The sequence below is a fragment of the Alexandromys fortis genome, unplaced genomic scaffold (genome assembly GCF_014885135.2).
Source record: "Alexandromys fortis isolate MF-2015 unplaced genomic scaffold, M_Fortis_MF-2015_v1.1 scaffold_227, whole genome shotgun sequence".
In the NCBI taxonomy this organism is placed as follows: Eukaryota; Metazoa; Chordata; class Mammalia; order Rodentia; family Cricetidae; genus Alexandromys; species Alexandromys fortis.
Window position 1 is genome coordinate 943,171 of NW_026068109.1, and position 26,624 is coordinate 969,794.

Sequence of the window (26,624 nt, forward strand, 5' to 3'; positions counted from 1 at the left end):
GCACGCCTTCGCCATCCCTCCAGGAAGGGGCGGGGCTATATGTCAAAAGCATCCAATGGACGTCCCAGAAGGTGCGTCTCCGCGAGAGCCGCGGCGCGAGCTCTCCCGCGGTGCCTGAGGCTGGAGGAGTGCTAAGTCCATGGAGCCAAGCGAGGGCGCGAGGTGAGCCGGGTTTGCGGTCTCCCCACGGGGCGCAGTCCCTGGAGATCCCGGTATTCGGCCTCCGTGAAAGGACCGGAAGTGGCTGAGGCGCGGGCCAAGTTCGCGGACCCTGAGCGGCGTTCTGCTCGCGCTGGGCCTGCTGCCCTATCGGGAAGCTGAAAGCCGCAGGCCGCGGACTTGAAACCGAGCGTGGAAATCCATTCTTGTCGACTGAATTCGGCTCTAGGCGGTTTTGCTTTTCTTTTTTTTTTTTTTTTCTTTTTTGACTTTTTACAATTGAGGACTTAGCGAGTGAGACAAAGGCTAATTTTGTAGTCAATAGTGTTTATTTTATTTTATTAGATTTTACTAAGTTGCCGTGTTTCTGTGTATTTGATATCTTGTTCACTTTTGGCATCAAAGTCAATGAAGCATATCTTCGAAAACCAGTACAGTTACATTCAGTGACAGATTTGTCAATGCAAATTTGCTGTCTGTATTTAAATATTGTCATTTCCCCACACTCTAAGTTCCAGAAATAGACCTGTTGCAGAATAAACGAATTTTAGGTAGTTTGAATTTCATGTGAGATCCTCAGCAGTTAGATGTTACAGACAAGTGAAATGTTTTGTTTTGGTGAGGTAGGGCTTTGAACTCAGGCTCCTCCCTCAGACACCCCAGTGCTGTGATTAAACCTTCCATCCCCAGGCCGAACAAGTGAGATAGCAAGGTAGAATGAAAAGAATTGTTTATTTCATCCGGGTTTTTGGAAATCTAGTATGTGTCAGGCCCTAAGATCTGACAGATACCCAAAGATCTCTCCCCTCAAGGAAGAACCTCTGTTCCATTATACTTTACTGGAGCTTTTCATAGCCAGGTAGCCATTCTTTCCTGTGACTAAACCATAAGAGAATTAATGGTGGTATATTGGAACCTAGGCATGACTAGACTTTCATATGATAGAAAATGGGCACCACTAAGAATTTAAGCTTAAAGATTGTTTGGCTGGATTTGCGATTACAAAAATAATTGATGAGAACCAAGCACACTGGCCCACACCTGTAATCCTAGCACTGGTGGGGTAGAAACGGGAGGATCAGGAGTTCATAGTTACTCTTGACTACGTAGGGAGTTTGAGGTCGTCAAAAGAAAAGAAAGCAAACCAAAAGGGGTGGTAACAAGAATAAACTGGAGGCAGGGTCAGAACAAGCAGTAAGAACCTGGAACAGGTCCGGAATCCTATCATCCCGGAGGCCGAGACGAGGAGCTTGAATTTTAGGCCAGTCTGGGCTATGTAGAGAGCCCTTATCTCAAACATGAGCTTTGAGGACTTTCCTAGCAACAGTGAAGGCAGCTTGGATTTGGATTCAATTTCCAAAAGCAACTGTAACTTTTTACAAATTGTATAAAGAGAAAAAAAAAGTCGCTTTTCAAGAATAAAAATTTTCGTTGTAGGCCGGGCGGTGGTGGCGCACGCCTTTAATCCCAGCACTTGGGAGGCAGAGGCAGGCGGATCTCTGTGAGTTCAAGACCAGCCTGGTCTACAAGAGCTAGTTCCAGGACAGGCTCCAAAACCACAGAGAAACCCTGTCTTGAAAAACCAAAAAAAAAAAAAAAAAAAAAAAATTTTGTTGTAAAAGCTTATTGATCTATAACTTAAGGGATAGATCATGTCTCCTCCAGGTAGATCCATGTATTATTAGAATTTCAATATGATAGTTTTAAATATTGGTTAGCAGATTTTTAAAGATTGTAGAACATTCGTATCTGCAACTGTAATGAGTGTTCATATAAAGAATGAATGGGGACGGCCAGGCAGTGGTGGCACATGTATTTAATCCCAGCATTTAGGAAGAAGAAGCAGATGAACTCTGTGAGTTCTAGGCCAAAATGCTCTACAAAGCCAGTTCCAGGACAGCCAGGGTTATTACACAGAAAAACACTGTTTCAAAGAAAGAAAGGGAGGGGAGGGGAGGGAAGAGAAGGAAGGAAGGTGAATGAATGGGTTAGGCTAACTAGTAACAGATAAATCATTTACCATAGTAAAAATAAATTCATCTGCTTTGTCTAAATATTTGCTTTATGTTTTGTATGACTTTTTTTCAGTACAGAACTTGCTAAGGCCATCAAGCCCATTGATGGGAAGTCAGTCCATCAAATTTGCTCTGGGCAAGTGGTCCTCAGTTTAAGCACTGCTGTGAAGGAGCTGATAGAAAATAGCGTGGATGCTGGTGCTACCAGTATTGGTAAGTTTAGAAAAGTTTTAAGAAACATCCCTGGACTATTAGAAAGCAATCAGAACTGCCATACCAGTATTGTTATTTTGAAGGTAGCACCTAGTTACTGTATGAGAGAATTCTCCTGGGGAGATATAACACACACGGGTCCACTCACCATTGTCAGGGAACGCTGGCACAGCAAAGCAATAGGTGTGCCGCATTCCAACTTGGTGAATCAAGGAGTCTTTTATTGATGTTCCTAACAAATATGGGGGGGGGGTATTTACAGGATCAGAATGATTCAAAAGCAGCTTTTATTCCCAAAACACCTGCCCCAGCTTGAGGGTGATCCCTGAAGTCTGCATCCTAGGAATTCTGCCAGCCTTGGAGTTTCAGCTTTCCAAGACTTGTGAAGTTTATTGACCTCTGGAATCTCTTGTGCCTCCTCCATCCTGGAGGGAATCTTTCAAACCAGAGAAAACCGTTATACAACAATTCCGTGTCTAATATTTAACTATGGAATAAGAATTAAATTACATTGTGTGTAGGCATTGTGCTAAGAATTATAGTCTTATTTAGTATATAGACTATTATGATTTGGGAGTTACTATCTCTGTTATAGAGATGAGGAAAATGAAGTGCCAGGAATTTGGTTTTATTGAGGCTATAAAGCTCATAAAATATGATCTAGGAACTCTGATTGCAGAGCCTGTTATATTTTTTCGGTTGTGAGCCTAGCCTTGCTGAGCCATCCCTCCAACCTGAGCCTATTCATCGTGACAATATTAAAAAGCACTCCTTTTGAAATAATACTATAAACCAACTATTTAATCTGGGTTTACAAATAATCCAGAAGGACTTTCAAAAGTAAAACGTGCCGGGCGGTGGTGGCACACGCTTTTAATCCCAGCATTAGGGAGGCAGAGGCAGATGGATCTCTGTGAGTTCAAGGCTAACCTGGTCTACAAGAGCTAGTTCCAGGACAGGCTCCAAAAGCTACAGAGAAACTCTGTCTCAAAAATAAATAAATAAATAGATAAATAAATAAATAAAGCAAGCAAGCATGCATAGCTAGGGTTGTGGCTCCATTGTAGAGTGCTTGCCTAGCATTTATAGCTCCCTAGGCTTGATCCTAAGTGCTGTATACACACATGTACACACATCCCTCAGAATGATAGCAATATCTTTAAGTAAAAGTGTAGACAAAATTTGCATTCTGTGTTATGAATATTGTCAACACAAAAGCTTTTAGCATGGATTAATTATTGAGAAGTAAATATGTTGACTTTTTTAGATCTAAGGCTTAAAGACTATGGGGTGGACCTCATTGAAGTTTCAGACAATGGATGTGGGGTAGAAGAAGAAAACTTTGAAGGTCTAGGTAAGATGAATGTTCCAAATAATAAAGTAATCATTTCCGTGTATCTCAGAAGTTTGAGTAACACTGTTTTAAACCACATGTTGTGATAGATATTGTATATGTCCTTTGGTCTATCACTTAAGACATTTGTAGTCTTCCTTCCCATTCTCTTTCAGCTCTGAAACATCACACTTCTAAGATCCAAGAATTTGCTGACCTGATTCACGTTGAAACTTTTGGCTTTCGGGGGGAAGCTCTGAGCTCACTCTGTGCACTGAGGTGATGTTTATTATACTCATCAATTTGATGCTCTATGTAAAAGCTTCTGAAAATTTATAAGCATGGTTAGAATCATTGTGGTTTTCACTTTACTATTGGAATATCAAGTTATCTTGACACTAACTTCTGAATGCTGTTTTATCTGACTACCAATCTAAGTAATATTATTTCTGAAATGTAAGAAATAAAGGAATTAAATAAAGAAAATAGTATTGTTAAAAAAAAGCCACTGCCTGTCTTAAAACAGTTATTAAAGTACCACAGAGACTGGGGGTGTGGCTTAGCAGCAGACTACTTACCTATGAATCATGCTGCCTAGGGTCAACCAGAAGCACTGCAAAAATAAAAAAAAAATAGGGCTCAGAGGTTAAGAGCATTGCCTGCTCTTCCAAAGGTCCTGAGTTCAATTCCCAGCAACCACATGGTGGCTCACAACCATTTGTAATGAGGTCTAGTGCCCTCTTCTGGCCAACAGGCATACAGACAGAATGTTGTATACATAATAAATAAATTTAAAAAAAAATAAAAATAAAAAAATAATGAAAGATGACAAATTGTGAGTACCATTAGTTTTAGTTTTTCAGTTTTTAGGAAAAGATCTAATGAAAGCCCTACTTAATTACAGTGAAGTTATAAATTTTTACAATTATGTATTTGAATTATGTCTTTTGGATTCTTTGTGAAAGTTTTGTTAGTAACTAAATTGAGAAAGAAAGTTTTGGGAGTAGAACTGGAGATACTTCGTTGTTTTGCAACTCAGCCTAAAAACTGAAATCGCTCACAAGAGCAAAGCGCTTATAAAACTGTCTCACCATCCTTTGGGGCCCCAACTTTAGATGATACGGTAGATGCCTTACTTATTGAAATCGTAAATTGTCTCAGAAGAATCACCTGCTCAAGAAAGTTCTGAGAGGCTGGGCACACGCCTTTAATCCCAGCATATCTCTGTGAGTTCGAGGCCAGCCTGGTCTACAAGAGCTAGTGCTAGGACAGGCTCCAAAGCTACAGAGAAACCCTATCTCGAAAAACTAAAAAAAAAAAAAAGAAAGAAAGAAAGAAAGAAAGAAAGTAAGTTCTGAGAGAAAGGAAAGTGGGAGAAGGTTTTCCATATCTAACCCTTGTGAGTTCCTTAGGTTTCTCCACACGCAGACCCCTTGCAGTGCTAGGGACTGAACTCCGAGTTCAAAACAAGTGCTAGGCAAGTGTTCTGCTCCGAGCTTCATCCCTGCAGCCCTGTGCATCTCTAACTGGACATGCCATCCCTGGCATTCTCTTTCAGTGATGTCACTATATCTACCTGCCACGTATCTGCAAGCATTGGCACTCGACTGGTGTTGGACCACAATGGGAAAATCACCCAGAGAATTCCCTACCCCCGACCCAAAGGCACAACAGTCAGCGTGCAGCACTTATTTTATACACTACCAGTGCGTCACAAAGAATTTCAGAGGAATATTAAAAAGGTATTGGTAAATTCACAATCCCAGCCTTCAGGAGTTTTTCTAATGTAGTATATGAGTAAGAAATTAATTGAAGATGTTTTTCATTTGATTTTCTTTCTTTAAAAATGTAAAAAAAAATAATTTTTTTGGGGGGGGACTGGTCTCAATGTGTATGTTCTGGCCTTTACTTGTCAATTCCTACCTCCGTCTCCTGAATGGCGGATTACAGGTGTGTGCCATCATGCCCAGCTATGGTTTATTGAAACATTTAGGATCATGCCATGTACACTGTTGTATAACTACTTTTCACATATTGTAATTATCTTTTTTTTCCTTTGGTAACTTTATACTACCTTTTCATCATTCTTCCATGATATAAATATACTTAATTAGCTCCTTGCTAATGATTGCTTAAATTGTTCCCAAGGGTTTGTTTATTTGCTTTAGTTTTTTTTTTTATTTTATGTGTATGACTATTTTACCTGCATATATGTCTGTGCACCACGTATGTGGCTGATGCCCTCTGAGGTCAGAAGGAAGCATTAGGTCTCCTGGGACTGAAGTTAAAAGATTGTGAGAAGCCATGTAGGTCTCAACAAGTGCTCTTAACTGAGCCAACTCTTCAATCCTATTTCTAAGTCTTTAAAGTTACTTGTTATTTCAACAAACACTATTTTTTTTACTTTATATTTAGTTAACCTATTTTTGGTTTAGTTTTAGTTTTTTGTTTTTTTCAAGTTTGAAACGTATAGGCTGACCTGAAACTCACTCTATAGCCCAGACTGGCCTCAAACTCAAGATGGTCCCCTGACTCAGCTTCCTAAAGGCTAAGATTACAGATGTGGGCTACTGTCTTAGTTAAGCTTTCTATTGCTGAGATAGAACACTATGATCAAAAGCAACTTGGGGAGGAAAGGGTTTATTTCAGCTTATATGCCCTGATTAAGTCCATTATGAAGGGAAGCCAGCTCAGAAACTCAAGGAAGGAACCTGAAAGCAGAAACTAAAGCAAAGACCATGGAGAAATACTGCTTCCTGGCTTGGTCCCCATAGCTCGATCAGCCTGCTTTCTCATACCATCCAGCGCCACCTGCTCAGAGGTGGCACCATCCCCAGGAAGATGGGCCCTCACACATCAATTATTAACCAAGAAAATGCTCCCACAGGCCAGTATGTTGGGGGCATTTTCTCAGTTGGAGTTGCCTCTTCCCAAATGCTTCTAGACTGTGTCAAGTCGACAGAGACCTTACAGAACAGAAGTCATTAGTATCCATGATAGCTAGCATGCCCAACTAGTGAATAATTTTTTAAATATGTCCTTGTTTATACTAGCCTTTATAAAAGAATAAAATTTCTTATAAAACAAGTTAAAGGAACCAGGATGGTGGCACATGATTCAAGAGATGTGGAGAAAATTGAAGGATATCTTGAATTACATAGGGAATGCATGTCTTAAAAAGCAAGAATAAATTTCTAAATGAAGCATTCTAAGTTCAGAGGACATGCACTTGTTTTAGTTTCTGAGAGAAGGTTCTACTTCATTGTCAAGGTTGGCCTGGACCACATGCTCTTCCTACTTAACCCTCATGAATTTCTAAGATTATAGTCATGCACCCACCATACCTGGCTTAGAAATGTGTTTTGTATGTACATGTTTATATACATGTGGAGGCCAGAGGTCAGCATCTTGTGTCTTCTGTCACGTTCTAGCTCATGTTTGTAGTCTAAGTCTTCCTAGCCCTGGAGCTCACAAGTTTTACTAGACTTGCTGGCCAGAGATCCTCCCTTCCCCCCTTGCCAGTGCTGCAATTACAGGTGTGTGCCACCACACTGAGCTGTTTTACATGAGTTTGGGATTGTACACATGCTTGCCTAGAAAGCAATTTACTGAGTTAGCTCCCCAGCCCCTAGAATGTACTTCTTGATGGTGATTATCAACACAAGTGAGAGGCCAGTGGCTAGCGGCCTCTGTTTCATTTCACAGCATAGGTGGGGAGGATTCTTCCCCCTTGTTTTGTTTTCAAGGCTATGTAGAACCTTGAGTTGTATGTTTTTAAGAATACCATGCAATTCCTGTAGGATCAAAGTAATCTTGTATTTGTGTTTCTCAAACAGGAGTATGCCAAAATGGTCCAGGTCTTACAGGCATACTGTATCATTTCAACAGGCGTCCGTGTAAGTTGCACTAACCAGCTTGGACAAGGAAAACGGCAGCCTGTGGTGTGCACAAGCGGAAGTTCCAGCATGAAGGAAAATATCAGCTCTGTGTTTGGCCAGAAGCAGGTAGGGGCTGGCCAGCTGCTGAAAAATGTTTTGGTTTTTAGATTTATTGCTTTAACTATGTACATGTGTGTAGGGAGTGGGTGTGCACACTGCTGGTGCCTGCCAGAGGTATAGAATCCTCCTGGAGCTGGAGTTACAGGTGGTTGTGAGCCACCTGACATGGGTGCTAGGAACTGAACCCAGGACTGCTGTGCTCTTTAACCCTGAGCCCCTGAGAAATGTTCTTTTGCTCTAGTGATTGCAGCAGGTTTTATTGTCGTTCACAGAGACTAAAACTCACAACGAGATATTTCAGTACCCCATAGCTAAAGTTAAAGTCTGGGAGCTGGAGATTTTTTAATTTTTTTTTTTTTTGGGGGGGGGAGGTTCAGGACAGGGTTTCTTTGTAGCTTTGGAGCCTGTAGACCAGGCTGGTCTTGAACCCATAGAGATCTGCCTGCCTTTGCCTCCCGAGTGCTGGGAGTGCCTGGCTTAAATTTTATTCTAAGAAAATGAAATACTGAATCCTTTAATATGCCTGTCTCTCTTTCTGAAAAACATAATGTCATAAAATAGGAGCTCAGGTGATTTCTTTTTCTGGTAAACAAATTGCAGTCATTACAGCACTACAAAGTAGCTGTCAACATTCATCGTTTCTTTTGTTTGTTTCGCTTTGGGGTTTTGTTGTTATTTTGTGCTCTTAATGAGGCATGGCTTGACCTGGGAAGAAAATATCTATTTTCCCTGAAGTTTGGTGCCTCTGTCTTAGAAAATACCCTTACTCTTGTCTCTTTTAGTTGCAGAGCCTCATTCCTTTTGTTCAGCTGCCCCCTAGTGACTCTGTTTGTGAAGAGTATGGCCTGAGCTCTTCTAACAAGCCACATAATCTTTTCCGGTAAGTACACTGATTGCTGCCAGGAAAACTACAGCCAGTTTCCCTGAGGTCATGATGTTTGTGTTTATTTGTTTGTTTGAATAGTGATTGTAAGGTGTAGAGTGATTGTGTGCTGCTAAGAAGAATGCATAAAAGAGACAGACAGACTAAGGCTTAACTTAATTCAAACAGCAGCTGGGTGCCTGGGACCTTAAGAGGGTTTTCTGTTAAATTACTCTACTTTAATTAAAATAGTTTCTTAATTATTATATGTCTAGTGTTTGACCTTTGGGATCTATTAAAGTTGCCCAGCTTTGTCGTGTTTAGTGTATGAAATATAGAACTTCTGTAAGGAGGATTGCCCCATGAAGATCTGTATTGTTTATTTCTATACTTGTTTTTTTGGCTTATCATGAAATTGCTAGATGGTGTTCTAGTTTGCTTTCTGTTGCTGTGATAAACAGCCTGGCCAAAAGCAGCCTAGAGAGGAAAGGACCTGTTTCCCCTTACAGCTTACGGTTATCCAGGGAAGCCAAGGCAGGAACTGAAGTGGAGACCACAGAGGAATGCTGCTTACTGGCTCGCTTCCCAAGGCTCAGTCAGTTCCCTTTACAACCCAGACCTACCTGCCTGGAGTGGCATTAACCATAGTGGGCTGAGCCCTCCCACGTCAATCAAGAGGTGCCCCACAGACTTGCCCACAGGCCAATCTGATAGAAGCAGGTTCTCAACTGAGATTCCCTCTTTTCAAGTGATACGAGTTTGTGTCAAATTGAGAAAAACTCCCTAGCACAGATGGACATGCCTATATGTGAAGGTGTTCACAATCCTGGAATGGGACTCATGCTGAACAAACTTACCAATGCCTTAAGTGCTTACATAAAAGTTCATGTGGAGGACAAAGATCCAACTCTAGTCATTGTTCATGTACCATCCACCTAGTTTTTGAGATAGGAGCTCTCTCGGTGGCCTGGAATTCCTCAAGTAGGCTAGGCTGACTGGCCAGTGAGCCCCAGACATATGCCTGTCTCTACCTCCCCTGCGCTGGAATTTCCAAGTGTGTACCACAATGCTTGGGTTTTATTTTTAAATGTGGATTCTGGTATCTAATCAGGTCTAAGTGCTTACAGCTATCCTCCTTGCCCTGGGGATGATTTTTACAAGGACAGGATGTGGGGCTGGTTATCATGTGGAGTCACCACCAGCTGCTCTGTTCTGACTTGTTTTTAAGAGAGTGCCCAGTGATAAGATGGGCACCATGGCATACGTGCAGTCCTGGCAATCGGGACTGAGGCAAGAGGATCATGAGATCATGAGACTCTGCCTCAAAAAGGAAGAAGAAAGTGTCCTGTGCTGTTAGAAACTTTTTCATGCCAGAACTGTCATTCCTGTATTCCTCTTGACAGCATTTCAGGCTTCATTTCACACTGTACACATGGTAGTGGGAGGAGCTCAACAGACAGACAGTTTTTCTTCATCAATCAGCGTCCTTGTGACCCAGCAAAGGTATTTTTCATTGTTTGCTTGTTTGCTTACTTGTTTTGAGACTCATGTAACCCTATATGGCCTCAAACTTCACTGTGTAGCCAGACTGGCCTTGAACATCCTCTGCCTCCACCTTCTGGGTGCTGGGATTACAGGTTTGGATCATCATGTCTGGTTTATGTGGTACTAGTATTTGAACCTTGTTGACAGAGGTTTCTGTCCCACCTGGTCCTACAGTTGTTCAGTCCTAAAAAAATACACAGAGATCTACATTAATTATAAGCTGGTTGGCCTATTAGCTCAGGCTTCTTATTAACTAATTCTTACATCTTATATTAACCCAATATTCTTGTCTGTGTTAGCCATGTGGCTTGGTACCTTTGTCAGCGAGGGATTCTCATCTTATTTCCTCTGTGTCTGGGTCATGACTGCAGACTGCATCTTTCCTCTTCCCAGAATTCTGTTCTCATTGCCCTGCCTCTACTTCCTGCCTGGTCACCCTGCCTCTACTTCCTGCCTGGTCACCCTGCCTATACTTCCTGCCTGGCTACTGGCCAATCAGCATTTTATTAAAATACAACTGACAGTGTACAGACCATTGTCCCATAGCAGAACCTAGGGCTTCATGCATGCAAGACAAACATTATACCGACTGAGCTGTCTCCCTAAACCGTCATGACTAGCTGATATAGACAGTTTACATGAAACTTGGAGCTGACTCAGAAACATGCCTTTAAAATGATCTTACTTGAGGACTGGAGAGATGACTCAGTGGTTAAGAGCAGCCAGGGTTCAATTCCTAGGTTCATTTGCCCAAACCTACATAGCGGCTCAAAACTGTCTGTTCTTCAATCTCTAAGGATCTGATGCCCTCTTCTGGCCTCTTCAGACAATAGGCATATATGTGATACGTAGACATAATGCAGGCAAAACATCCATACACATGAAAATGATAACTTTTTCAAATTAACTTATCTTACGAATTTAGGAAAACCTACAGTTTTTTTAAACTTCATGTGTGTATAAAAGTACTTATTAATATAGTTACTACAATTAAAACTATCTGTTACACAGAGAAACACTGCCTTGAAAAACCAGAAAGAAAAAAATTACTATCACTTCTGGAAGAAAGTAGACATTCTAAGACATTTATCTAAACTTATTATTGCAGACTGACAACATGCATTTGTTTGTGTGTTTTCTCTTCCTTTTGTCAATTTTACAGGAAAATAAGAGCCCAGGTTTAGCTGTGCCTTAGACTGAACCAATTATCCAATGTCCTTATGAGGCTTTAATGACTCGGCTCTGACTGCATCCTCAGCAGCAGGCAGCAGTGACCTTGGTGATGTTTTGTTTCCTAGTGACATCTTAAAATTTGATTGTATTCTTTTTTAGTGTGACCCAATATCTACATTTTAAAATTAGTGTGATTTGTCTCTAATTTATGTGATTTAATAATCACTATAATATCACATAACTGTGCACCTGAGTACATTTGAGCCTGCTTTACACACATTGAATGGTGCTTGCTTTCTGTCCATCCGTCCATCTCACCTACCTACCTACCTCTCAGTCTTCCTGCCTCAACCTCTAAAGTACTGGAGTTCTAAGTGTCCACCATCAAACCTGGCAGAAATTTCCTGAAGAATATCTTTGGATTGGAAAGATTCAGTTCTCAGAGTTTATTCATCTGGTCTCTACCTACTGAGTCATTTAGCAAGATGTGTTTGTTATTGCCTAAAATTCTAGTATGGGGAAGGTTGAAGTAAGAAGATCAAGAGTTTGAGAATAGCTTGGGCTACATAGCAAGCCCCTATACAAACAAATCCCTTTAAAGGAGATGAGGAAACTTTTCCAATAGCGCACGTATTTGTTGTTTTGATTGTAGAACACCTTCACAAGTGTGCATATGTATGCATGTCTGTATTTGCACTGTGTTGATTGTAGAATACCTTCACGAGTGTGCATATGTATGCATGTCTATATTTGCACTGTGTTGATTGTAGAATACCTTCACGAGTGTACATATGTGTGCATGTCTATATCTGCACTGTGTTGAGATATCAAATTGAAAAGTTTTTTGTTGTTTTATCAGCGCTGAATATTGAACCCAGAGTCTCCCAATTCCAGGCAGGGGTTGTGTCACTGAGCCATTTCCCCACCCCTCTTTTTCCATTTTTTGTTTTTTCTGTGAAACTAGACAAGGTCTCGTTAAATTTTTCTTGTTGACATTGAACTTACTCTGTAACCCATGCTAGTCTTGAACTTTCCATCTTCCTATCTCAGCCTCTTGTTTGGGGGTCTGTATGTTAAGGTCTAGCTAAATTTTATACTGAAGAATATGCAGCTTGGGCTGGAGAGATGGCTCAGTGGTTAAGAGCATTGCCTGCTCTTCCCAAGGTCCTGAGTTCAATTCCCGGCAACCACATGGTGGCTCACAACCATCTATAATGGGGTCTGGTGCCCTCTTCTGGCCTGCAGACATACACACAGACAGAATATTGTATACCTAATAAATAAATAAATATTTAAAAAAAAGAATATGCAGCTTATTGCATACCATTCATACATTAATAAAGTTGTATAGAGAGTTGGGTTTATACCTCAGTTTATAGAGTGCTTGCCTGCCTGCACAAAGCCCTGATTCTGTCTCTAGCCCTGCTTTAAACTGGGAGTGGTGGGGTATGACTATAATCCCAGCACTTACGGTGAGGGCAGGAGGATCAGAGTTCAGAGGTCTCCTTAGGTAGGCAACATGAAGCCCTCTGTGGGAAAAAAGTGCTTTAATGCTGTGCGAGTTTAATAAAGCTTAATACAAATAGGTTGCTTGGCTGATAGGTTAGAATAGCATGTTGTTAGAACATTTATTCTTTTCTTTGTTTCTTGTACAGGTCTCTAAACTTGTAAATGAGGTTTATCATGTGTATAATCGGCATCAGTATCCATGTGTTGTTCTTAACATTTCTGTTGATTCAGGTAAGTTCTATTGAGGTTTCAATAAAAATTTTGTACTATTCCTAATAAAATGAAATTTTAAAGCTCTGATATGACTAAATAGAAAACAACTGATAATCCTGTAATTTTACTTTCTATAATGGCCATCCTGCATTCTGTTTGAAACAGTGTTATTGTATTATTAGGAAATGTAGCTTTAAGCTTGAACAAAGGGAGAAAGTATAAGTAGACTTACAGGTTCTCCTTGATTTTGAAAAATTAATTTCATATGTATTTTTTCTTTTTTACTGTCAAATTTTTACTTACTTAGATCCACATTTTCTAGATACTTTTATATATGTATAAGCCTTTCTTGAAATAGACATGTCCATGCTCACTTGTGCAAATATGCACTCATACACATTAGCATTTGTGAAAGGAAATAATTTTTATTTGTAGATGTGAACATTTTATTTTCCGTGTCATTAAAAAGTATCTCAAAAAACAAAAAACAAAACAAAAAAACACCATAGTTTGTAGGACCAGAGAAAGTAGGTAGGAGCTCTTGCTGCTCTTCTAGAGCACTGGAGATTGGTCCACCACTGACATCAGTCAGCTCATAACTGCCTGTAACTTCAGCTCCAGGAAATCTAGCACCCTCTCCTGCCCCAATGGGCACATGTTTACACTTGCGTGTGCACACACATGATGCAGTTACCTACAGAGGTCAGAGGTGTTAGGTCTTGATGGAGCTCAAATTACAGGTGTCTTTGAGTCACCTGATGTGGGTTCTGGAAGAGTACATGCTCTTAACCTCTAAGCTTTCTCTTCAGCTTGAGGTAGTCTCTCGTTTCTGTTGCTGCACTTCATACTCCAGGATAGCCATCCCATAATCCTTAGCTACATAATGGGTTCAAGGTTAGCCTGGGCTACTTGAGACTCTGTCTAAACAAGATGATGATATATTAATAAAACTTTAAAAATAAAGATAAGGTTATTATTATTTTCCTAATTTATTTAAAAAGGTAACTTTATAGACTGAGGAGATGGCTCGGTAGGTGAAGTGCTTCATGGGCAAGTGTGAGGGCCATAGTTCAGCTCCCCAGTTCACATGTAAAGAGCTGAGTACAGCAGCGCATGCCTGTAATCCCAGTGCTGGGAGGCCGCAGGAGGATATCTGGGGGAGTGTAGCCAAATTGGTGAGCCACAGGTTCAGGCAGATCCCTCCCTATCTTGAAAATAAGGTGGAGAAGCAACTGATGTCAACCTCTGGCCTCCATACACACATGCATGTCTAGCCACATATTTGTGCACACACACATACACATGCATAGTCTCAAAAAAGTAATTTTATAATTTATGAATACTAATCTGGACACCATTATTTTAATCTTGACTGTTTTTAGTTAATAGTACAAATGAATAAAATAGTTAATAGCTAAAATCTTATTGCTAAAGGCGAGCTCAAGCATGTGTGTTATTCTTTGTTTTAGAATGTGTTGATATTAATGTGACTCCAGATAAAAGACAGATTTTACTACAGGAGGAGAAGCTTTTGCTGGCAATTTTAAAGACCTCCTTGATAGGAATGTTCGACAAAGACGCAACCAAGCTCACTGTCAGCCAGCAGCCACTGCTGGACATTGAAGGTAAGGAAAGCACAGTGATGTAACCTGAAAGTATTAGTTGTTGTGATACCAACCTTTTTTTCCCTCACGGTGACTTTTGACATGAAGTGGAATCTTTCTGGTAAGAGAAAATGTCACAGAAAATTCGAGGCTGTGAATGGTGACATACAATTTTAATCCCAGCACTCAGGAGGAAGAGACAGGCAGATCTCTGTGGGTTCAAGGCCAACCTGGTCTTCAAAGCAAGTTCCACACCAACCAGGGAGACATAGTGAGGCCCAATCTTAAAAGTCTTGAGCTATGAGGTGGTGGTGCACTCCTTTAATCCTAGCACTCAGGAGGCAGAGGCAGGAGGATCTCTCTAAGTTAGAGGCCACCCTGGTCTACCAGAGGTAGTTCCAGGACGGCCAGGATTGTTACACAGGGAGACCCTGTCTTGAAAAACCAAACAATAAATGAATAAATGAAAGTCTCAAGGTAGAAGGTGAGGATTGTCACTTGAGGTTGTTCTGACCTCCTTACTCATAGCATGTGCACGCACACACTGTCACACAAACTTTTTTTTTATGTTTATGAAGGCCAGGTGTAGTGACACACGCCTGTAATCCCAGCATTTGTGAAACTGAAGCAGGAAGATCTCCCACAGTTGCTGGTCTACACAGTAAATTCCATCTTAGCTATGGCTCCATATCGAGAGGAAGGAAGAGAGACAAACTGAGACTGGGAGACAGGAAGTCATCTAGTCTGTTCTGTCCTGTGATTATTGTATAGGGTCCATCAAAGTCATATGTGGCCATTCTTTCAATCATTCATTCTCATTGATATACAGTATTCCACTCAAGTCAAATATTAACAATTATTGTGGGGGGGGAGTGGAGGGGGTATTCAAATTGCTTCCAGTGTGGGGCTGTGGTAAAGAGTTGTCATGAGCATCCTCGGACATCTTCCTGTTGGTTTTTATTTTTTTTAAAAATAAAAAAAATTATCTGTGTGCATGTGTGTATGCCATGTTTGTGCAGATACGCAGAGAGTCCAGTAGAGTCTTCAGAGCTAGAATTACAGATAGTTGTGAGATGCCCTCACAGTTGCTAGGAACTGAATTCAAATCCTCTAGAAAGTCAGCAAGCACTCTAACTATTGAACCATCTCTCTATCTTCTGATTTTGTTTCTCTGAGATAGAGTCTCTCTATATCCCACACAAAAGGCTGGAATTCCCTGTCTTCTTACCGGAGCTGCCTCAGTGCAAGGATCATAGGTGTGGGGTATAATGCTCAGCGTGGGTAGACATTTCTGATGGAGGAGCGGAGCTGGGTCACAGATGTGCGCACATTTAGGTTTCTTTATATCCCCTTTAAGATGGGTTCTAGCCAGTGTTGCTATATTTTGTAGTTTGGCCTCTTCGTTTGTGAAATGCCTGTTCATATAAGAATAATCCTTTGTTCCTCTTCAGTACCCTCGCTGATATTCTTCTTTGTTCCCGTCTGCTTAGGTAACTTAGTAAAGATGCGTACAGCAGAAATAGAAAAGCCTGTGTCGGGAAAGCAAGACAGTTTACCTTCATTGAAGATCACAGCGCATGAGAAAAGGGCAGCATCCATTTCCAGACTGAGAGAGGCCTTTTCTCTTCATCCCACCACAGAGGTCAAGTCTTGGGGCCCAGAGACCCCTGAACTGAGGCAGAATTATCCAAGTCAGAAAAGGGGTGTATCATCTTCTTGTCCTTCGAATCTCATCTCTCCTAGAGGTCTGTGTGGCTCCCAGGACAAAGTGGTGAGCCCCAAGGAAAGCCCCGATGACTGTATGGACAGAGTGAAACTAGAAAAAGACTCAGGGCACAGCAACACCTCAGCCAGCTCTGAGGACTGGCTTAGCACCCCAGAAGTGGCCAGTAACTTTAGCAGTGACTATGCAGTGAGCTCTCCAGAATACAAATCTTCACAGGAAAACATGGACTGCCCTCCTTCAGGTACAGGACATCATCTGAAGCAAGAAGGTACAGTTCTGCCTCCACCAAGTCCTCTCTCTTCCTCGAACGCTAAGCGTGTCAAGACAGAAGAAAGACCATTAAATACTGGCACTCCTCCAAAGTTGCTTGATGCTCAGAACACCTCAGCAGCTCAGGTTGATGTGGCTGTGAAGATTCATAAGAAAATAGTGCCCCTTGACTTTTCTATGAGTTCTTTAGCTAACCGGGTGAGGCGGTTACAGCAACAGAAGCAGCGGAATGAAAGTGAGCAGAGCTACAGGAAATTTAGAGCCAAGATTTGCCCTGGAGAAAACCAAGCAGCAGAAGATGAACTCAGAAAAGAGATTAGGTACTGTTTGTTCTTAATGATGTTTTGGTAAGGCTTGTGGTTGGTTATTTTGACTGAGCTGGTGGCTGATTTTATAAAGAGTCAGTGTTGGCTCCTCTCAGTATCTTGGATGTCTTGTTCCTTGCACTATGTAGATGATATCGTCCTTTTCTCTTTTTTTTTTGGGGGGGGGACTGATTATTCTATTTTATTTATTTTTAATTAATTTGTTTATTATGTATACAGTGTTCTGTCTGCACGCCAGAAGAGGGAACCAGATCGAATTACAGATGGTTGTGAGCCACTATGTGGGTGCTGAGAATTGAACTCAGGACCTCTGGAAGATCAGCCATTGCTCTTAACCTCTGAGCCATCTCTCCAGCCCGATATCATCCTTTCTTGCACCAGGATCTGTCCTATGGCTTGAGAATCCTGTGGAGACAGTCCAACAACATGGGCTTCTCCACAATCACAGGCCCCCCATAGATTGATCAGTGTTTCATTCTCTCTCTGCCTCCCTCCATCCTCATTGCTCCCTTCCTCCAATTCTAATATTGAATTTGGGATTGATTTTGACCCCACAGATTTTTCTGTTCACTAACTTCTCCTTGTCTTTCACATATTTAATGTCAGTTTTCCTGCTTTTTGTGTTTTGAGACAGGGTCTCATATAATCTAGGCTGGCCCAAAACTCACTGTGTAGCTAAAGATGACCTTGAACTCCTGATTGTCTTGCTTTTGCCTCCCAATTGCTGGGTTTACAGGTGTGTGCTGTAAATTTTCTTGACTTGTTTTTCTTTTTCTTTTTTGTTCCCCATGGCATCTTGCTAGTCATTTGTTGATCAAGTGTTGATGCCACATGACTATCCTCACTGTGGTTTACTCTGAAAGCTGGACCATATGAGCATTTCTCCTGAGTTTTGTTGTCGCCTTGTATGTATCATGAGATTAGAAACAATTAAATATCTTTCAGGAGAGAATTTATAAGATGAGCTATAGTACACACATACTGAACTCCAGTACAGTCATTGAGAATGAAGGACCATGAAGCAGGACTATGATGCTGCGGTCAGGATGAGTAACAGATGTAGATGTAAAGTTGGGGGTTGTTGGCATGCACCTGTAATTTCAGCTACTTGGCAGGCTGAAGAAGGAGAGTTCCAAAGCCTAGACAACACAGTCAGAACCATCTCAAGGAAAAAAATTGTAGAAACCTATGATGTATTAAGTGATAACAGTAGAGTGGAATGAAGATGCATAGTTCTATTTTCAGATTATTAATAGATGTCACTAAGGCCATCTCTGGAACACTGAACGTATGGATATTGATGTGACGTTTATAAAGAAAGTACAGTTGTCACCTTTTCTATTTTATACTTTTGTAGCCCTGTTTTATAATCAGAAATAATCTTCAAATAATGTTCTATATTGCAGTAAATCGATGTTTGCTGAGATGGAGATCCTGGGTCAGTTTAACCTGGGGTTTATAATAACCAAACTGAAGGAGGACCTCTTCCTGGTGGACCAGCATGCTGCAGATGAGAAGTACAACTTTGAGATGCTGCAGCAGCACACAGTGCTCCAGATGCAGAGGCTCATCACGTGAGTTCACAGAGGCTTCGGGATTTCCAGTGCTGTTTCTCACATCCCTCCCGCCCTTTGAGATGAAATAGCTTTATACCATTATCTGTATGCATGTATGTATAAATGTGGGGTTTCTGCTATAATCTGTGCAACACATTTTTATGCTTTTCACATAGTCATGGCTCCCATTTATTGAGTACCTATTATGTGGTAAACTGTGTTGAAGCAAATTATTCATTTAAGCCAAGCAAATGTACAAGGGAGCTGTAGCTGCCATCACTAGCTCATCATAATAAGATGGCACACACCCAGAGATGTTAATCAACTTGCCTGAGCTCTCACACCTCAAATTTCTCTAGGTCTTAGCTCTTTTTAGCTTTATTAAATGGTGTTCACTGAGTGGCCAGAAAATCCTATTGGTGAAGGGTAACTGAACATAGTTGGTCTGCTATAGAGTGGTGCACACTTATGAAGCCTTATATGTGTGGGCCTTTTTGTTTTACTGAGACAGAGTCTCACTATGTAGCCTTGACTGGCATCAGACTCACAAAAGTCTACTGGCCTCTGCCTCCTGAATGCTGGGATTAAAGGTTTGTGCACCGTGTCTTGTCCATGTGGGCCTTTCTAAGGGGCAGCTTATAAACCAAAAATAGTGCTTTTTGATTTCCTTTCTGCTCTGTAGGTAAATGTTTGCCTTGGATTATAGTTTGAGTTTACTGTATTTCAGGCCCCAGACTCTGAACTTAACTGCTGTCAACGAAGCTGTGCTGATAGAAAATCTGGAAATATTCAGAAAGAATGGCTTTGATTTCATTATTGATGAGGAGGGTAAGTTAACCATTAGGACTGTCGGACTGTATAGTTTAACTTGGAAGTATTTGTGCTTTCCCCTTACTTTGGGCGTGTGGGTCTTCATTATAAATAGCCATGAACTAAAATGTTTTTCTCCAATAATGGATTTTCCTCGATTCTTTCTTCTTTTAGCTCCAGTCACTGAAAGGGCTAAATTGATTTCCTTGCCAACTAGTAAAAACTGGACCTTTGGACCCCAAGATATAGATGAACTGATCTTCATGCTAAGTGACAGCCCTGGGGTCATGTGCCGGCCCTCAAGAGTCAGGCAGATGTTTGCTTCCCGAGCCTGTCGGAAGTCTGTAAGTAAAATAAGCTCCTCTCCTGGGGTCTGGAGGGCCCAAGGGAGTTCTCAGTTCACCCTTGGTTTGGTTATGTTGTTAAGTACCTTCATGATGGCTGTAAAATACAGAGAGCCACTTACTTGTCTGTTGGTATAACAAGACAGCTGGGTCTGCATGAGTCAGGCTTGCTGTTCATTTTCACAGATGCCACACAGTGTTTTAGCTCAGACTTTTCCTGAGCCTGGCAGTTAGCTTTGTGTACCTGCTTCATCCCTGGGCCTTACAGATAACGCCAACCTGCACTGAGAAAGGTTTCCTTCCTCCAGGCTGAGACAACACTGTCAAAACTCCAGTAGAGCCATTTAGTCACAAGTGTCCCACAGAGACTGTTTGCTGTCACTCTGTATAGGAAATGGTAGTGATGGCTAGGTATTAGCCCAGTGTCCAAATAAAGTAAGCAACCCTGTCACCTGGCCACATTCCTATATTATCCAGCAATTCCTTGAGCCCATGTAGTAGAACCTGTCCTGTTCGTCCCATGTATGGGAATACAGAAGTAAGGTGGATTAGAGAAATAGACATAAACAAAAAAATGACCCTTTTGATGCCAGTAAGTGCAGAAACTCAAATAGCATGTGGCCCCAGAAAAACATGATGGCAAGGAGATGGGTGCCATCTGGGCTCCCTTAACGGGTGAGATAAAGCCTCCATGGGTAAGAATGCTCTTGACAGAAAAAATAGTGACCACACAAACCTGAAGAACAGAACAGCACCCAGAGGACAGCCCATAGTCATACTGCTTTATAGTGAGAGAGTGCAGACCTGGGTGTAGAATAGCACTGGGGGGCAGTTCTGGGGACCTAACAGGGTCAGGAGCTATGCTGTAGACTTGCTGTATGTGAGGCCCATTGTTCAGTGAGCAGTGTTGAAAAGCAGCACGTGACAGGGCTTCAGGAGATGTCTGGGCTGAAGTTATTTGCTAGACTTCTAATGACAGCTTGAGACAAGCTAAAGTCATCTAAGAGAGAAATTAAGAAAATGCCTACATAATATCAGGCTGTAGGCAAGTCTGTGGGCATTTTTCAAATTAGTGATTGATGGGAGAGGGCCCAGTCCATTAGGGGTGGTGCTATCCCTGGGCTAGTGGTCCTGGGTTTATAAGAAAGCAGGCTGAGCAGGCCATGATGAGCAAGCCAGTAAGCAACACCCCTACGTGGCCTATGCATCAGCTCCTGCCTCGCGGTTCCTGCCTTGTTTGAATTCCTGCCCTCACTGCTTCTGATGATGGAACTGTGAGTGAAATCAACCCTTTCCTCCCCAAGTTGCTTTTGATCATGGTGCTTCATTACATCAGTGATAACCCTCCTGACTAGGACAGTGTGAAATCACTCCAAGGACAAGTTTTGTTTTGTTATAGTGTAGAAATGGGAGGAGGAGTGTGTACATGCCTTAGAGCTTTTATGGGGGTCAGAGGACAATATTATGGAGAGTTGGTTCTTCCTTTATGTGAGTTCTAAGGGTCAAACTCAGGTTTCAGGTTGACAAGCTTGTGCAGCAAGCCCTTTACCCTCTGAGCCATTTAGCCAGCCCTCAGAAAAGAGTTTTGTTTGTGGACTGCTGGTGTGGCTTTAGTTGTAGAGCACTTGCCTAGTATGTAAGCAGAAGCACGCACATGTGTACACACACACACACACACATAGACTCACACAAACACAGCACAGGCGAGTGCTCAGGATCTTGTTGGCTCTGATTTCTAGTCACAAATCCTTGGTTGATGAAAACAATCCTCTCCTGTAGTGAAAGTGTCAGAGCAGGTGTGCCACAAGTCATGCCGACCTCTTTACCCTTCTGTGTACCTGTGATGTGGAGGCCTGTGGAGCCATAGAGTGCAGACACACTGTTATAGCTCCCCTGTCTCTAACACTGACTGACCTTCACTGGATCTTCCGTCCCCTGCTGTCCATGTAATATATTCCCGTCCCTACTTGTCTTTCCAGCCCTTTTTCCTTCACTTTGCTCCAGCCACAGCCAAACGGTTGCACTCACCATCTCCTGTCACCTCAGGCCCTTTCTACCTGCCATTCCCCACTTGGATCCACCCTCACTGCTCTTTGCCTGGCTCCCTCCAGTATGCAATCACCTCATAAGTGACATTTGCTAACTTGCTTATTGTCTTTCTGCCCCTGTGTGACAGAGCACTGCTTTGTCCCTAGCTGTAGGACTATGCTGACACCTAGTGGACACTTCATGTGCTACAATCGGAAGAAAGATTACAACAGAGGGGTTTAGGCCTCTCTGCATCCCCATCTCTACCTATTTCTCAGAATATCGGGTATGCTATAGCATCTACTTGTCACATACGTGTCGCCAAGCTCTTCATGCTCTAGAGAGCGTGCTGTTTCACTGACAGTACGCAGGACATTTGAGCAGGAGGAGCCTGAAGGAGGGAGCACTTGCGATAAGGATATGGGGAAAGCAAGTCCCAAGCACAGGGACAGCTAGTTCTCTGATTCTAAAACTTGGTTTGTGCATGTGCACACAGGGATGGTGTGCTGGTGTGGCAGAGAAGATGGTTGCAAACAAGGATGTTACCTTAGTTATTATTGTATTGCTGTGACGAGACACAATGGTCAAGGCAACTTGTAAGAGAAAGTATTTAATTGGGGGCTGTCACGTCCAGACTCATCCCGCAAGGAAGACGCAACACCCGGAGCTCTTCTTGCTAGCAGTTTATTCAGGACCTTTTTTCTCTTTTTTTCTCTTACCCTCTCTCTCCTTTTCCCTCTCTCTCCTCATCTCTGTGGACAAACCTCTCCCAGCCCTTAAAAAGGCACAGGCTGCCAACCCCAGATTGCCAGGTGGGCACTGCCCATAGGTTCACGCATATGCAAGCAGCTGACAATCATTGAGTGATCACAGCATAAGTCAGGTCTTAGCCATAATTAGGAGCTGATTATCAGATGTGGCTCCACGCTGCTCTCTACAGGGGGCTTGTATGCAGTTTGAGAGGATGAGTCTATGATCATCATGGTGGGAAAATGGCATTGGAGCAGTAGCTAACAGCTTACATACAGATCTATAGGCCACAGAGAGAAGGTAGGGAGAGAGGAAAGAGGAGAGACTGGACCTGGCATGGGGAAAACTCAAAGCCCACCTCCAGAGACACACCTCCAATAACACCACACCTCCTAGTCCTTCCTGAACACCAACTGGGAACCAACCCGTCAAACATATGAGCCTACAAGAGCCATTCTCATTCAAACCAACACAGATATGCTGGCACATTGGGCAAGGACCTAGGCTTTTACTTGGGTGAAGGAAGAGCTGGAAAGAGTAGTGTGACCTGACAGACTTTTTAAAAGAACTATTGTTCTGGCATGGTGACTCAAATCTATAACCCTTGGACTCAGGAGGCAGAGGCCAAGAGGTTCATTGCAAAGGCTGGCCTGATCCATAGTGAGTTCCAGGCCAGCCAGGGTTAACTCTAGTGAGACCCTGTCTTCAAGGAAAAGTAAAAAATTAGGGATTGGGATTATGGCTCTGCACGTAAAGTACTTTCTGTACAAGCATGAGGACCTGAATACAAATCTCCAGCACTCAAATTAAGAAGCAAGTTGTGGTGCATATTTGTAATCCCTGCTCTGGGGAAGTGGAGACACCTATGAATCCCGGGGGCTCCCTGGCTGGCTAGTCTAGCCAAAATAATGAGATAAGGGTTTGATGAGAGAATCCTGTCTCAAAAACTAAGGTAGATCATGATAGACATCAGTGTATACTTTTGGCCTCCATGCACTCAGACAGGCGCAAGCATGCACATGCGTGCACACATATATGCTCACATGCAGTGTGCGCGCACGCTTACACACACACACACACACACACACACACACACGAACACATGCATACACATGCGCACATGCGCATCAGAAAGTAAAATAAACAAGTAATAAAATTCCTTGCCCCCTGCTGAGTGGAGAGAGGCACTCTGGACCACTCTGGCTGCCAGTGTGAGAGGAGAGAAGTAAAGTCATGTGGAATGTTGAGAGAAGGGGGTGCTGATCCACTTATTGAGAGGTCAAGCCTGAGCCATGAAGGCTGGAAGCTCAACAGAAATGTGGAGCACCGTGAGAAGGGACTCTGGGGGAAGATTCTTCAGGAAATGTTTTAAGCTGTGATCTTGTCTGGTCTCATCCTAGCGCTGTGCTTCTGAAGACTGTTGTGACAAAGTCTAGTTAAACTCCACTCTTGTCTCTCGTACTCAGGTGATGATTGGAACCGCTCTCAACATAAGCGAGATGAAGAAGCTCATCACTCACATGGGTGAGATGGACCACCCCTGGAACTGTCCCCATGGAAGGCCAACCATGAGGCACATTGCAAATCTGGACATCATTTCCCAGAACTGATGCTTGTAGGGTAGAGTTTACTGCAGATTATTCTCTGCTATTTGAATGCTTCAGATCCACTTGAAAACAGTGTTAAGCCAGGCATAGTGGCATGTGTGCCGCTAGCCCAGCTAGACCCAAGTGGGAGGCTCACTTGAGGCCAGGAGTTTGAGACCACCCTGAGCTACATTAATCAGACTCCATTCCAAAGAGAGAGAGAAAAAAAATGAAGCCTTTTCATCATGTCTACTGTTATTGCCTTGAAATTTAAGTATGCATGTGGTGTATGTGTATATGTGTAGTGTATGTGTGTGGTATGTGTGTGTTTGGAAGTGGTGTGCAAAGATATGCCTTAGAAAAACAAGGAGAGCTGTTGTTAATTTTTTTTTATTCTAGCCCTACGTTGGAATGCCAAAATGTTGTAGGTTGTTTTATTCTTTTGGGGGGGCCATCACCCAGCTCCCAAATAAATCACACACGTTGTCTTATTGTTATTTATAAAAGCCCGGCTTTAGCTTGGTTTGTTTCTTGCCAGCTTTTCTTAAATTATCCCCAACTACCTTTTGCCTCTGGGCTTTTTCCTTTACTTCTGTATATCTTACTTTCACTATTAACTCTGTGGCTGGCTGGGTGGCTGGACCCTGATGTCCTTCCTCCTCTCCTTGTTCTATCTTGCTCCTTCTTCCTCTCCTCCCAGATTCCTCCTACTTATTCTCTCCGCCTGCCAGCCCCACCTATCCTTTCTCCTGCCTCGCTCTTGGCTGTTCAGCGCTTCATTAGCCCATCAGGTATTTTAGACAAAGAATCACAGCTTCACAGAGTTAAACAAACGTAACATAAAAGAATGCAGCGCATCTTTGCATCATTAAAGCAAATGCTCCACAGTATAAACAAATGTAATACATCTTAAGATAATACTCCACAACAGAGAGCCCTTTGGAAGTTGGCAGTCTTTCCCCTGACTGGGGGTATTATAGTCTGCAGCTTTCAGCCCTCAGTGACAGTTGAATTCATGTTGTTTACTTTCTTGTTCTCTCCCACTCCTACCCCCTGTGTTTTGAGACAGTTTTATGAAACTCAGACTTGTCTTAAACTTGTTTTGTAGCCAAGGCTGCCCGTAAACTGATCTTGCCTCCACTTCCGAAGTGCTAGGATTACAAGTGCGTCACACACCCAAATAAAAAATTATGGTCTTTTAAAATTAGTAGTTCTCAATCCTGACTCATATTAAATGAAGAAAAGTGTGGGGGGGGGATTCTTTACCTGGTTGGAAAGAATACTGAATAGTAGTACTGGGGTCACTTTTGCAGGGTGGGAATGGGAAGGAATGAGCCCTGGCTGACTTGGACCTTGCTATATAGAGCAGGCTAGCCTTGAATTTACAGAGATTCTCCTGCCTCTGCCTCTTGAGTTCTGGGATTAAAGGCGTGCACCATCACCCTTACTGGGATCACTATTTTTAAATGTTCCTTAGTGCAAGGAGAGTGGAAAGTAGAGGCTGGGGCAGGGAGTGAAATAAAAACATTTGAGTTTCTATGGCTCAGTGCTATAATTTTGTTTCCTTGGGGTGTGAACTATGGGATATTTGTTTTTGTTTCCATGGAATCTCTTCCACTTGGGCTGTGCTAAAAATAAAAATAAAAACACCTCCTTAGAGCCTAGCTGGTAGTTAGGGCACGGTGATGACTGGTGTGGCCTCCTGGAAAAGAGGCTGCCATGGCTCAGGTGCAGTGAGGTGGTGGAGGCACAGCTCTTCACCTTCAGTTGCTGGGCGAGGTAGCAAAGCAAAGGCAGGCAGATCTCTAAGTTTAAGGTCAGCCTGAGCTGATACATAGTTCCAGGCCAGCCAGGGCTACGTCTCCAAACAGACTGCTGCTGCAGGTCTGCAAGGTCTCATTTAATGTTTGGACCAGTGCAAGTTGGGAGTTATAGGAGGTACAGTAATGGCCCTCAACAATGTCTGTTTCTGGTCACCAGAACCTGTGCTTCACCTCATACAGGACAAGGGGGACTCCAGAAGGGATTACAGATCCTAGTGATGGGGAGATTGTCTTCTGCGGTATGGTAGGCTCTGTCACATAAGTTCTTCAATGTGGAGCACAATTATGCAGACTCCCTGGAGGCCTCCAAGCCAGACCTGCAACTTTCAGCTGTTAAGATTGTGTGACTTCAAACCATTGTTTGGGTTAAGGCAGTGGTGGAAAACAAAAGCCTGCATTATTCTGTTTTATTGTGAGGAAACATGTTGAGAGGGGTCACACGCTTTACAGTTAGAACTGGAGAAATCCAGGCCAAGTATATCCAGCTCAAGTGCCCAGTTCCTCTTGAGACTAAGCATGGTAAAACTGCTCTACAGCTTTGTATTTGCGTCGCGGCCCCTTTAAGACCTCAGGAGGCGGGGCTTATGGCAGTTGCTTGGAAACCACCTAGCTCTCAGGACGCAAGGTTTTCCTTCAATCTGCAGGCCTGACCAGAACAAGTGGGTGAGCACCCTAAGGTAGTCCTGTGTGTGCAGCAACAACTTAAAGGCTTGGACGAGTTTCTTCCTTAGTCTTCCAAGACTTGAGCCAGTGCTTGATTGATAAGATGCAGGGGATCCTG

General features: G+C 42.6%; 1 protein-coding gene across 2 annotated transcripts; it reads left to right on the forward strand.

Annotated features, from left to right (window-relative positions):
• Pms2 (PMS1 homolog 2, mismatch repair system component) lies at positions 1 to 25,332 on the forward strand. 2 transcript variants are annotated; one of them, XM_050124424.1, is made up of 15 exons: positions 1 to 162; positions 2,248 to 2,387; positions 3,655 to 3,741; positions 3,897 to 3,999; positions 5,279 to 5,462; positions 7,557 to 7,724; positions 8,501 to 8,598; positions 9,984 to 10,083; positions 12,954 to 13,038; positions 14,490 to 14,645; positions 16,115 to 16,940; positions 18,353 to 18,520; positions 19,230 to 19,330; positions 19,487 to 19,656; positions 23,901 to 25,330. In XM_050124424.1, the coding sequence occupies exons 1-15, from the start codon at positions 140 to 142 to the stop codon at positions 24,042 to 24,044; spliced, it is 2,553 nt and encodes an 850-aa protein (XP_049980381.1). In that variant the 5' UTR covers positions 1 to 139; the 3' UTR covers positions 24,045 to 25,330. The 2 variants fall into 2 exon arrangements, with proteins under 2 accessions (XP_049980381.1, XP_049980382.1); XM_050124425.1 differs by lacking the exons at positions 1 to 162; positions 2,248 to 2,387; positions 3,655 to 3,741; positions 3,897 to 3,999 and having other exon boundaries at positions 5,318 to 5,462; positions 7,609 to 7,724; positions 23,901 to 25,332.
• Positions 25,333 to 26,624: the final 1,292 nt, after the last annotated feature.

What these genes read in the sequence shown, in the direction of transcription:
- Pms2 (XM_050124424.1), top strand. Translation starts at nt 140, where the DNA reads ATGGAGCCAAGCGAGGGCGCGAG. An exon ending in GAGCCAAGCGAGGGCGCGAG is followed by an intron (nt 163 to 2,247) that starts GTGAGCCGGGTT and finishes ACTTTTTTTCAG; the next exon opens with TACAGAACTTGCTAAGGCCA. An exon ending in GCCACTGCTGGACATTGAAG is followed by an intron (nt 14,646 to 16,114) that starts GTAAGGAAAGCA and finishes CCGTCTGCTTAG; the next exon opens with GTAACTTAGTAAAGATGCGT.